Source organism: Poecilia formosa, unplaced genomic scaffold, assembly GCF_000485575.1.
Source record: "Poecilia formosa unplaced genomic scaffold, Poecilia_formosa-5.1.2 Scaffold66, whole genome shotgun sequence".
Lineage (NCBI taxonomy): Eukaryota > Metazoa > Chordata > Actinopteri > Cyprinodontiformes > Poeciliidae > Poecilia > Poecilia formosa.
Window position 1 is genome coordinate 1606919 of NW_006800005.1, and position 13453 is coordinate 1620371.

Consider the following 13453-nt stretch of genomic DNA (forward strand, 5'->3'; position numbering starts at 1 on the left):
TAAATTGGCTCCACAAAATATGAAATTTTTGTTGCAGAAAAAAAACACTAAAACAATAATAAAATCCTGGAGGAGCAGCTATTTATTGATATTTTAACAATTTAATTAGTTCTGTCAATATATTCTGGCCCAACCGGCCCTTTAAGAACATTCAGGTTTTTGATATGACAATGAGTTTGTCACCCCTGCTATAAAAGAAACTTAAGCTCAGTGGTTCCCAAACTTTTTTTTCTTTATGGCACAAAACCTCGTCAAAATCAGTTCAACTTTGTGGTTGCAACATGACAAGGTATGAAGAAATTCAAGGGGCGAACATATGAGGATGAATGACTTTGTGAAACACTGTTATATCTTGCACTGCTCCAGGCTCTGCACACAGCTGTGCGCTGCTACTGTTTATTTATGCTACGACAAGATGTACACATTATTTATTCATGATTTGGTAATCAATACATAGAAGCTGACGAGCCACTGGTCCGTGATTGCTGAAGACGGTTTTGCAAACAAAACAACACGACCCTGGCGGAAGCATGGAAGGTTATCTCTTCATGTTGTTCTGCTTCTTAGCTGTTACGTTACATTAACACCTGTAATTATTACAATGTCATAATGAGCCAATTACAACCTTCATGTAGAGGCGGGTTTGATGCCTCTGAAAGGTGTTGTTTCCCCATTAATGGCGTTGCCCTTTTTGTTTGTTTCTTTTGTTGCACCTTGTTTGCTGTTGTGGTGTCGTATATGCATTGCAATCCCTGTATTGTCACTGGATTCCTCATTCAGTTGTGCATCAATTATTAATCTCAACAAAAAAGGCTTCACAGGTTGAGGCCGAAACGAGGCGTATTACTGTTTTAAAATTAGTATTAAGTTTGATATCTGTGCTGTTTAAAATGTACATTTTATTGATGGATTTTTGTTTAGCCGTGTTCTGTTGCTGCACAGCACTGTTTTTACGTAGTCAGAATAAAACAAAGCAGATCCCCTGTCTTTCTCCTCTAGTTGATAAGTGGAGGCTCGGTTGTCAATGCTGAGGCGGTATGGGACCACGTGACCATGGCGGATCGGGAGCTGGCGTTTAAGGCCGGCGACGTCATAAAGGTGCTGGACGCTTCCAACAAGGACTGGTGGTGGGGCCAGATCGATGAGGAGGAGGGATGGTTCCCCGCCAGCTTTGTACGGGTGAGTCGGAGGCAGCTGTGGCTGCCAGTGAACCTTTGACCCGGCGGACATGTTTTCATACTCACAGAAACGGTGAGCGCGTCAGCACAGAGCGGAGGGGACAGACGCGCAATCGCACAGTCACGTCAAACACACTTAAACGCACACAGAGTTTTGAATTAGTTTATTTTAGGAATACACGATGCCCAGGAGACTAGAGAACAGTTAGCTAAGCATCTTTGTATCCAAGAAGAATAAAACAAAGATGCTAATGAGGTTCTTGTTTTATTTGGCTTTCACCTTCAACTCCTGTCCTTAATGAAATTATTTTTCCAGGAGCCGATGCTGTGATAATTCTAACATCTTGCATTCCCCGTTAGACTGTTTCAGTTTAGTCTGGTGCCAACATCTGAACTTGTGGTTTTTTTTTTGTTTTTTTTTATTATTATTTGCAACTATCTAGGATTTTAATTATCAGTTTACACCTTACAGCCAAAACATTGTGATTAAGTAATATGTCAGTGGTGTGAAAACAAGCAGCCTGGAATGATACAGATGTTTTTTTAATGCTCTAAGCCCTGATGGATATTTAAACACACATCTGTATGCCACAAAAAAAAAGCCGGGACAAGCAGCTTACACTAGCTAGATATGAAGGAAATGTGTTTTGCAAGAAACATGTCTAAAAAGACACCTCAACTCTCCACAGGGTGCATGGATTATAATCAACACCGATATTCTTCGTCAGTGTTTAGATTGGCCAGAGCTGCTTTGGTGACAAAAGGAGGATGAACACGATGTCAAGCAGGTGGTCATAATGTTATGGCTGAGAAGTGTGTAATTTAAAATTGACAAAATAATTGTGGTTTACACGTTTCCTTGTTGAGCTTTGAAACTTTCCTAGTTAATTTGAAGGGCATGTAGCCAGATAGAGGAAAGACTTGGTCCATTTTGAAACTAACAAAACCTTGATAGAGAATTTTTAAAAATTTGTGCTGCTTTCAAATTAAGATTAGCACAGAACATAATCTTATAAACGTATTTTGAAATAATTTTTTGAAATATGTTTTTTTCTCATAGCAAACTATATTCATTGTAAGCAAAGTATTTTTTTTTTTTACTAAACCTTTCAAAATTTGGTCTTTTACAACCACAAACTTTAATAAATATAAATGTGTTAGACCGGCTCAAAGTTGCGCAGATGGTATAGCAGAAGAAATGTGTTTTGTTTTTTTCTTTCATTTTGTACAAGAAAAATAAAAACAAAATATCGCAAGTATTTATATTCAGTTCTTTTTACTCTGATTCTCCTAAATGGAATCTTTTGCAACCCCTTGAAGTTACACTATAAATAAATCGAGTGCATCTGTGTGTAATTTATTAATCTGAGCTGTTTAGTAAAGAGAATAAATACTCTGGATCCCAGCAGAGCGGTCAGGTAGAACGTGTTTCAGTCCATCATCTCAGATAGAAAGGGGGAGCATAATTCAGAGAAGCAGGGTAACTCTGGAGATGCAGAGATCTACAGCTCAAGTCAAATAATGTGATTGTGCTATTAGCTGTACACTCCAGAAATCTGGTCTGTTTGAAGAGTGGCAAAAATGAAGCCACTGTTAAAAGAAAGTTGAAAGTTCCTGTAGAACATTTAGAACAACTTAGTAGGTGAAACAGCCCCAGAAAATACCCAAACTTTTGGCGTAGTTGTAGAGCACATTATCTGGGGTCAAACTAGCGTCACACACGTCTTTCCTGAGATGCATTTCAGAGTTGATGGGAAGGTGGAAGTAGCTGCATATGGGGTAAGTCTAGAAGAAAGAGGCTGTGAAAGACTCGAGACGGGTCTTTCACAGGTTCATCTTCCAGCATAGAGCTTGAACCCCGATGGATCGCTGCATCTTTGCGTTGATCTAACATGTTAAATTTTATTTAAACACGTTGAAATTTGTGGTTGTACGATGCAAAATTTCACAATGTGGTCAAATACTTTTGCAAGGCAGAGCACTATGCATCTTTAGACGTTCATGTAGGCGATATTTAACCCAGTGAAGTTGGAGTACGTAAGTAAGGCAGCAGCTGAACCGCAGCTGGAGTCCTTCCACTGTAGACCACCTCCCCTCCAGACTCTTCTCATGGCCATTCCCACCTGTCCATCCTTCCATATTCACTCCTGAGAGGGCAGGAAAGACGGGCTGAGTGACTGTCAACCAAACAGTATCTCTCTGTTCTGTCATTCTCTCTCTCCAAGGTGGAACCCCACCCTCCTCAGCCCCAAACAAAACAGGTTTTCTATATCAACCCCATAGCAACTCCACGGTTCCAAAACACCACGTCAAAGGTGCGTTTTTTATTTGTTTTTTTTTCCCCTCAGCTTCCATCAACCCATCCAGCCTGCCCGCTCACCCGCCCGCTCCAGTCTGTCCACGCAACGTTCCCTTAACATTACCAGACATTAATGTACCCATGGCGTTATCACATCATTCCTCAACGGGGACAACAGAGAGGCGCTACCGATGAGTCAAAAGTAAAGACTGTGTGAAATGCCCTGTTACTGGCCTAGAGTAAAATTCTCACATATTGATGTGAAAGAATGTCATTTCAGGATGATATTTTGTAACGCATATTTACATCAAACATGACGATTTTTTTTCCTCAGTACTTTTTTTACTATTGACTCTGACTACTTTTCAGTCGTACTGCTGCGCTACCAGTTCTCGTCAGTGCTCAACCACCTGTCACTCTGCTTGTCTGTGGCGCTACATTTCCCATTTTGTGTTTGGCATTCTGGACGTCGGTTCTTTGATGTACTCTTGGCAAACTGTGTGTCATCAGGTGTTGGCTGCTGGGCAAATCAAACCATGCTCACTTGGCCCCCTCAGTGAAACACTGGAATAAGCTTTACATGTGGATCTGTCTGTGAAGTGCGAGTTTGGAGGCTGCATGATTTTGTGAGGAAATGGTGTGCATAGCTTCCATAAAGACGGCATATGTATCTCACAGGACTGAAGTATGATTGGCAGTATGTACCTAACGTTTTTTGAGATGCTAACCCAAGACTTATTTATTGTGCAAACTTAGTGAAACTCTCTAAAAGTAATGGAAATAGTTTATATATATGTATATATAGTGTGTGTGTGCATTCATGCTGAAAAGTGACTGATACATGTTTAGCAAATGTGTGAATGTAAATTACAGCAATTTTGTGATACTAACATGCAATGATAATAATGATAATGCTGACCATACAGTGTCCTCCACACCTACTGGAGCCATTGGTGAAACTGGGTAAAAAGTATTTGATAAAGTTCAACTCTTTTAATGGAGTAACATAATCCCAAATTGCAAAAAAAATAATATGTTGAATTCGAAATTGAATGAATTTACTTAATCTGGAAAACTGTCCATCCTAGAAATAACATGCAAGTAGTTATTAATTACTTTTTAAGTTAACCAAAGGGTCAGAGTAGTTTTAGTGAATCTCCAAAGCTTAATTATAAAAAATAAATAAATTGTAGCCAAGAGTGGCATTAATTAAATGCTTCCTACCTGCTAACCTGTTGGTTGGTTGGTGTTCAAGAAAAATCGCCTTTTTCCGTCATACCATTACAAATAAAAACCTTAAACTAACCTCAGCTCTGGTTAGACCAAGATTGAGCTTTTTGACAACAACCACCCCAGCTGGATTTGGCCCGAAACAAAGAACGAACACAAGATTGCAACATACTTTCACTGTTAAGTATGGTGGAGAGTCTGTGATCTTGTGGGCCTTTTTCTACTTCAAAGACCTTGAATAGTAGGAGATTTTGAATAAAATTTTATGTAGCCACCCAGAACATTGAATATGTGTTGACATTGAGTCTTTAAGTAAGACAATGATGCCAAACTGAATGAAGAATTAACACAAAATCAACCTTCTTTCAAGGGTATCTTTAGTCCCAAACCCCAAATCCTGCAGAAAACCTGGGAGGTTGAGCTGAAGAGAAGTGAGCATTAGTGAGGAGCCAGGACTCTCTGGGTGATGTAGAGAAACTGTACAAATAAAAATGGTCAAAGATTTTTCTGTCTGGACGCCCCAACCTTTCTAAATGTAACGAGAGGAGTAGGTGCTCTCCCATTCGCAAAGTGCTAACAGAATCAATGCCAGTAACTGTGTTACACATGTTTTCATGGAAAAAATGTTTGTTTTTTTTATGTGAGATTATGCTACTGCAATAAAAGTTGAATTCATCCGTAGGCTTTTTGCACATCTTGTGGTGCTAATAGGTGTGGAGCGTGCTGTGTAAATACGTTCAGTGAAACCGCTTTCCGTCACATGTGTGCGTTGAACCCAAGAGCAGCTCTGACGGAGCGGCTCTGTGTGTGAACGTGTTTTGTCCTCAGCTGTGGGTGAACCAGGAGGACGGTGCGGCAGAGCCGGCCGAGGGGACCAGCGAGGTGCAGAACGGGCACCTAGATCCGACCAATGACTGCCTGTGTCTGGGCTCCCCCCTTCAAAACCGAGACCAAATGAGGGCTAACGTCATCAACGAGATCATGAGCACAGAGAGACACTACATTAAACACCTCAAGGACATCTGTGAGGTACTGAAACACGTCCAGCAGCACAAACACCAGCGCTCCGCACCGTTTCCTAATAGTACTAGTAAGAGCAGCGGAGGTAGTAAATTTGCAAGAAGCTGAATAAACAAAAGCAGGTGTGAGATGTAGAGAACGCTCGCTCATGCTACACGAAGATCTGTTAAGAATCAGTCACACTCCCACATTCACACTTTTATCTGATTTAATCATATTTTTTCTTTGGATTAAAAAAACCAGCCCAGAGCTGAGACTCCTCTTGTCAGAAACACGTGAGACCACTCTATAGTTTTGGCTGTCTATAGCAAATACATCTCGTTAGTTGTGCTGAGGTTTAAAGTTGAATTTTGCGCTTTATAAAATTCAGCCTTGTTCTGCGCGTTCTAATTTCTCCGAGAAGGCCTTTCCCGAGTGCCATTTAAATCAAAATCTGATTAAAAACTTAAAATTGGACCACATTCCTAATCATCCAGTCGCATAATTTAAAGATACTAGATACTTGTTTTGTTTTTGTTGTGTTTTTACTGAAGTATGTGAATCTATAAAATAACGAGTGAGTTTATCTCACAATACGGTTCATAAGAAGTACGCCGAAGAAACAAAACTACCAATTCTGATGCATTTATATTGGACAATGACGTCACAAGAGGCAAAATAATCTCGCTGTTCAGCCACATTGAAAAAGCTATGGCACAAAAGTGACTTTTAGTCGGTCTTGAGGCAGAGGTCCTCTTCACAAACGGTGTGTTTTATTGCAGCCTTTTCCCATGAGGCAAGGGGAAAAAATGTATGTCTTCAAAAGACATTAGATTAGCTGCCTCATTCCTGATGTGATGTCAGCAGAAGCATGTGTTTGTGGAAGCTTGCTTTCTAGATTTTATCTCGATAAATAATGTTTTACAGCAAAGTAGCGCAACAAGCAGAAAACGACCATGACACAAGATATCTCTAAAGTGAGTGTGCGATTGATTTTACAGAAAAAAACACAACCTTGTAGCTCTCAGTAAATCCCTCTTGTTTTTCTCTGATTGTTGTTTGATTAACAAAAACTATAGTTTGTAGTACAATAGACTCAGATAAACACAGGTTGGTTCTGGTTTGAATTTTGTTCTTCTTAAAGAGCCAGCGTCAGCCTTTGCATGTGTGCAGAGCAGCAGCAGCAGCAGCAGCTCCACGGCAGATAAAGCAGATAAATAAACCACTTTGACTTGGGGTGGTTTCTCATGCACATTTCTGGCTTATCTAATCATCTGGGCCTAATCCTCTGAATGCCCTTTGCTTGTTCTGTGGATGAAGCGGAATGTTTAAAAATAGTTGCAGCAAAGCATAAATTTCACCTTCTCACCTCTGCACCTCGTGCTAGTTGAACCACTCTGCATAAAGGTTGTGATGTGGAGGGGTGTTCCAGCTTCAAAAGCCCACTGACTTCATACAGAGACATGAAATCTGACTGTGATTATTTGGACAAGTTGACATCTTGATATTTTCACTAAATGTTAAAGCATCATGACCTTTAATTAAACACTAGCAGCCGTGTCACAATCCCTTCACACAATTCCGAGTAAGAAACATGTGAAACTCGTATTTTTTAAAAGTGTTATCCTCTTTTTTTTTTTTTTTTTATCATCGTTATTATTTTTGCAGGGTTACTTGCGCCAGTGCAGGAAGCGTGTGGACATGTTCAACGACGACCAGCTCAAGGTCATTTTTGGAAACATAGAGGACATCTACCGCTTCCAGATGGGCTTTGTCAGAGATCTGGAGAAACAGTACAACACAGAGGAACCGCACCTCTCTGAAATCGGGCCGTGCTTTTTAGAACACGTGAGTATTTTCTTTTTCTTTTTGTTCACGCTTAAAAGGAGGAGGTCTTTGAGATTTTTGGGACCAATTTTTCATCGGCTTTGAAAAGCTTTCTGTTGCAAATTTTAGCTGATTATAGTTTCTGTTTAATAGCAACAATTGTTCTCCTTTCTATACGAGTTGAGGGATGGCATGAGCATCTGTGTTGGTTGATTTTAGACATTTTTTTGCATACTGTATCAGTCTAATAAATAAACCCAGGTCGACATTAACAACTGATTTCTATTTCCATCTTGTTGCCATTTTGTGTCTCAGGAGGAGGAGGCCATGTGTTACATGTGACAGTAATAATGATGCAGCAGAGGACTGTGAGGGGATTATTATTAATACTGGTTATCAATTTTGGCCCAGATTTTCTTATCAGTGCATCACTAGAATATTTAACTGTTTTAATATAGTTTGTGGAATATATTTTAGGAGGTGTTTTTAAAAAAAATAAATAAAAACAATCCAACGATACAGAGCTGCTTCTAAAAACCTACGAATGCAGTGATGAGAGCAGCAGCATGTGGTTGAGCTCGCTGTCTGGGGTTTGACCCTGACCTTGACACCCTTTGCTGGATGTTTTTTTTTGCCCCATTTTTTGTCTGATTACCAAAAATACAGGCCCTTTGCATCACAAAACATCTTACAGCGTATTCTACAACTACTTTGCATTAACGATAATGAATCATTAACATCTTTTTTACTTTTTTCTCTACACACATAGTGACTGTAATGTGCACCAAATTACAAGATGGCAATTTATCTTGATCACATCATACCAAAATAACAATCAGTGGTTAATAATTGAGATGAAATTGTTTGGATGTAATATTGTAAAGTTGTTCATTTATTGTAATAATCCAAGGGTCTCACGCTTGGTTTCATGTCCTTCCGTCTTGTTGTGTAAATTCAGTCAACGAGCGGCGCTGATCAAACCAAAAGAGCAGCTGGTTTATGAACACAGAGGGAATCATTTTTCCAAAATGTTACATCGTCTTCTAAAAATAGTACAGTAAAACTTTGAAGTTCAGTTTATGTCGGGAATGCTCTTCTCTTATTTATTTTATTTTTATTCTTTGTCTATGAGTTGCTGAATACATGCAGATTTAATTTAGAGCGACGTCCGCCATTTAAAATGGGAACTGCAGTAAACGGGCTCCTCTACTGAGGTAAAAAAATTCTGCAGGCCAGACTTCTGGGCTTGGTTCGATACTATACATTCAGCTTTGGGTGACTTTCTGCCATTTAGGAGCAGCGTCACTGTGAGGGAGCTGTTGTGCTGCACAGTTCTGCAGTTAAACAGGATTTTACTGCTACTTTCAAACAAAGGCACAATAATTACAACGTTGACATTAAAGACGGCTCTCCTTGGCATTTTATATTAGCCATTGGGATGATTGATGTTATTACCATCGCTAGCACAAGGCCCTAACTACTCAAAAGGATGAAACTGAGCAGCTGAGCTGTATTACGATCAGCTTTGTGTTATTTGTTTTAAAGTAACAACCTCTGTAGAAAGTTCTGCTTTCTGTCTGGAAGCCTCTTGCTGCTTTTGTGCTTCCTCTGACTTCGCTAATTGTGAAAATAGCAAATGGCTTCGTTTCTCAGTGACAGTGTCCACACTGAAGAGTGTTGTCGTCAGTGCAACATGGTAAATCTTCCAGATGGTACATTCACAGAGAAATAAGATTAGACTTTCAGTTTCAGGGATGGTCCAGCAAAAGATCATCCGTTTCTTCGGATTTCTAGATGCATAAACTAGAGCTAAGTTATCTCAGGGTCTTAATGTAACCATCACACAGTTAAAGCTAAAACTGTCGTTATCCTTAACTTAAAACTGCCTTCATGTAGATATTGGCAGTCCGGCTGTCTGCTTAATTGTGCTTACCGTCTCACTTCCTCTGACGATGAATCTCTCCTCCTCTACATTGCAGCAAGACGGATTCTGGATCTATTCAGAATACTGCAACAACCACTTGGATGCCTGCATGGAGTTAAGCAAACTGATGAGGGATGGCAGGTATCAGCACTTCTTCGAGGCTTGTCGCCTCCTCCAGCAAATGATTGACATCGCTATAGACGGCTTCTTGCTCACCCCTGTCCAGAAAATCTGCAAATATCCCCTACAGTTGGCCGAGCTCCTCAAATACACAGCACAAGACCACAGGTACCGTCCGCTTTAGCGTTATTCCATGGCTTTACAAGCTGCACTGATGCGTTGTGTTCTGAGATGCTCCTGCTGCAGATGTTGAGTTCATTACACCGAGGCGGTAGTTCTCCTTGCTTGTGCTGAAGCAGATGTAGAGCCAACAGTATGCATCTTGACTTGAAAAATCACACTGCGCGTTTTGTTTTGATGGCACTTTCCAGGAGCGTTTTTTTTTTTTTTTGCAGCCCAAACTGTAAATATTAACAGATTCCTCTTGCTACGTGCTACAATTTTCACAAACTACATGCTGAGTGCAGGAGCCGGTGTGGGCAATGTAAACATTTGCACATGCACCCTCGAGCCCTCCCAGAATGCATAATGCGAGCTTCCAGATGTGCAAACTCATCCATGTGAGCCCACAGAAACCCTGTGCAAGTAATGCGGCGTGTCTCCGCCAGCTCCAGGTCATTCACAAACCAAGCATTCTCAGCCAGAGAGGGACAGGTGCCAGCTCTGCCAGAAAAGCCTGCCAGATCACAGTGTTTCACTGTTTGAGAGCTGTGGAGAATCTGCCAGATATAGGCCTGTGTCTGTCTCACTTGTTCACACAACACTGGGGCACAAACACACACACACACACGCGCACACGTTATCTTCCGAAGTGAGGATTGGATCCGTAGCGCATCTTAGCCGGAGGGATAAATCCAGCTCAGTTTGCATAGATGCTGTCAGACCTTACTGTGAATACAGAGACGGCTGAATAAAATTAAATAGCTGTGTGTTAATTTGACTGTATTTCAGCAGACTTACCCCGCTCACTCACTCACTGGCGTTTATCACTGCTGCCTTTAATAGGCTCCTCTGTATCCCTCACTAATGCAGCGTAATATGTCTTTGAGTGGACGAACTCCAAGAGCCATAACTTCGGCCCGTAACACTCCCGAGTAATTACGCATGCCTTGTGTCTGTAGCGACTATCGATACGTGGCAGCTGCTTTGGCCGTAATGCGGAACGTCACTCAGCAGATCAATGAGAGGAAGAGGCGGTTGGAGAACATCGACAAAATCGCCCAGTGGCAAGCCTCCGTTCTCGACTGGGAGGTACGTGCACCCTGAAGAAGATTTCTATCCAGCCTGCTTATTGATTCAAACTTGTGTTGTTGCACACCAGCAAAGCTGGGAAAGATTGAAGAGTCGAGCAAAGAAAAACTGAATAAGTTGAAAAATTACTCGGCAGAAATCAGACCTCTTCATGTTTTGTCATACCACCAGTTCAGTCAACTGAAAAGAAAATCTCTATGTTTCATTCACTTCAGTGTATGAACTATTGCTATAATATAAACTTAAGTTTAAGATTCATGCAGAATAAAAGCTATGAGCAAAAGAACCACGCCACTGCTGTATCTACACAAGGATTATTAATGCAACAGTTTGTCCTGTGTAACATAATACAGTTCTAATAATGCAACATTTATTGCCATTTGTAGTAAAAATATAGAACATAAGCCTGATGCATCTATTTGTAGTTTTTGAATGCTTATTGCTCTAAATATTATATCTTTTAGCTGTTCTGCTTTTTTATAGACTAACACTTCTCACAGCTGATTCTGATTGGTTAATTAGCAGAGCTATCTTCTCGGGAAGCTAGCCTGCAGCCTGCAGCTTATCGTAACACGCACTTCAACAACATTAGCTTAAGGGATAGTGCTGATACTTTGAAGTGAGACTATGCAAAGTTACTGTCAGTCTATTTTTAGTAGTTAGATGTCAAATTGCACTGAGTTTGCAAAACAAATTTTGAAAAATCCTGCAAGTTGTGGAAGGCTAACATCTAGTTGAGTAGTTACCGAGACAATTTTAGTCACTTAAGATAACTGAGAACATATCATGGGATAAAATGTTAGAAGAGTTGAAAGTTAGATTTAGGTTTTTTTAGCCAAACAACAAAGCGTCTGGCTGGTCTTTCTGCTAGCTTGGGTTTAGGCTGGAGATGGGGTGAAGGACTTGCATCCTGAAGTTTCTGGTTGCTACATGCAGCTTTTGTTTAGGTTGCAGACTGATCACAGGATGTGAGAACCTGTGAAAGAAAAGTCTTGTTCCTTACACTGACCGATAACGAGTGAGAAGAAAGCGAGCAAAGACGTTGTGGTTGAGTTTTGGCTCAATCTGCTGCTGAGTATAAATATGTATGCATACTCTCTGCTCCGGGTGGTGAGCAGTGACTCTTCAGACTAAAATCAATAAAATGAGTTGCACGTTTACATAGAATAGTTTTGTGCTTCTCTAGATGTTGTGATGTCCATTTGACAAGATGTTGGCCTTTCGCATCTCTGAGGATTGGTTTACTTTTCTAGAGGCTACAAGTTTCCTGTACTGTACATGAGATCTGTCCATGTTACAGGGAACCTTTACTGAAAATACTTTCACAGAATCTGCCTTAGCAGTTTTTGTTTTTCACAAATGGGAATATTTCTGAAAAATCCAAACGTATAGCAACATGTGCTACACATGTTATGCGTTATTCTGTGCTCCATAAAGCCAATTGCTCACAGTGACTGCTCTAGCACTTCTTCTAGCTCCACATTAAATTGGTTTGAACCGAAGGAATGATTTGATGGAACATTTTAAGGGTTTTGAATTGGTAACGTTTTAAATGTTTTGCCTACCTTGATACCGATACCTGGTCCATGCCTACCTGGGGTTGTCGTAGCAACTGCTGCACAGGAAGGAGAAGAGATTATAGTAAAAAATATGTGAAATTATCAAAAGGAAAAGTCTTCAAAAACTGTTTTTACATGATGATATTAATAAATATTACTGATTTAAGAGAAAATCACAATAGTACCTAGAAGAGAAAGCGAGCTAAAGGTCACGTTTGATGCTTTTGTTTTTCTCGAGTTGCAACTCAGTGGCTAGCTCCCATTTTATGACAGCTCAGACATCTGAAAGCTCCCTCGGAGCCACAAAAACCATTACATAAGTGCCTTCCAAAGGCTGAGAAAGTGCAGCTATAATTAGTAAATTGACTGTAAGTGTACTAAGTACCAGTGTCCCTTTAATTAGTTAAGTTTTTCTGTGGTTGTATCTAGGGAGATGATATTTTAGACAGGAGCTCTGAGCTTATCTACACCGGGGAGTTGTCATGGATCTATCAGCCGTATGGACGCAGCCAGCAGCGAGTCTTCTTCCTCTTTGATCACCAGCTGGTGCTCTGTAAGAAGGTAAGCGCTTTTTCTTTTTCTTTTCTTTTTTGTTTTTGTCTATTTCAACTTCTTTTTTTATTTCTACGCCTGTATGGCTGTAAACAAGCCGGCTGCGAACACATAAATCCCCAGTTTGTGCTCCAGCGAGTTGCGGTATCACATGGCTGGCGAAGAGGGGATGCTTGAACACAGTGTGACTTCATACAACCTTAGTGAGGAGTTGAAAATAGATTACATAACGCTGCATGAGACACACCAGTCCTCTGGGAAGACGCATTCAAATCCTCGGCGCATTTCACAAAATGGGAGCTGTGGTCGTTTGGGCTCTAATGCACTTGGGCTGTTATTCTTCCTGTCAAACGAATGTTTACGCTCGGATGGACTCGATACACTCACCGAGATGGAGACACAAATGCAGATGGACACACACACAGACACACACACACACAGGAGCCAGATCACTGCATTAACACAGGCAGAGGAGCAACAGTTTCATCACAGCGCAGACACATGGAAAAAAAAA

At 40.6% G+C, this 13453-nt stretch overlaps 1 protein-coding gene across 10 annotated transcripts in view; it reads left to right on the top strand.

Moving 5' to 3' along the window:
- Window positions 1–13453, top strand: part of arhgef9a (Cdc42 guanine nucleotide exchange factor (GEF) 9a) — a 56793-nt gene that overhangs the window by 33248 nt on the left and 10092 nt on the right. For 9 of the 10 annotated variants that reach the window (XR_001662452.1, XM_016672782.1, XM_007554797.2 and 6 more), the window contains 7 exons: window positions 1000–1179; window positions 3404–3493; window positions 5536–5736; window positions 7375–7554; window positions 9513–9745; window positions 10699–10828; window positions 12817–12948. Coding sequence is in view for 9 of the 10 variants with exons in the window: in XM_016672782.1 (XP_016528268.1) it covers window positions 1000–1179; window positions 3404–3493; window positions 5536–5736; window positions 7375–7554; window positions 9513–9745; window positions 10699–10828; window positions 12817–12948 (1146 nt within the window). In the remaining variant the exon portion in view is untranslated. The remainder of the gene's footprint in view (window positions 1–999; window positions 1180–3403; window positions 3494–5535; window positions 5737–7374; window positions 7555–9512; window positions 9746–10698; window positions 10829–12816; window positions 12949–13453) is intronic. The other variant, XM_007554798.2, reaches the window with a different exon arrangement.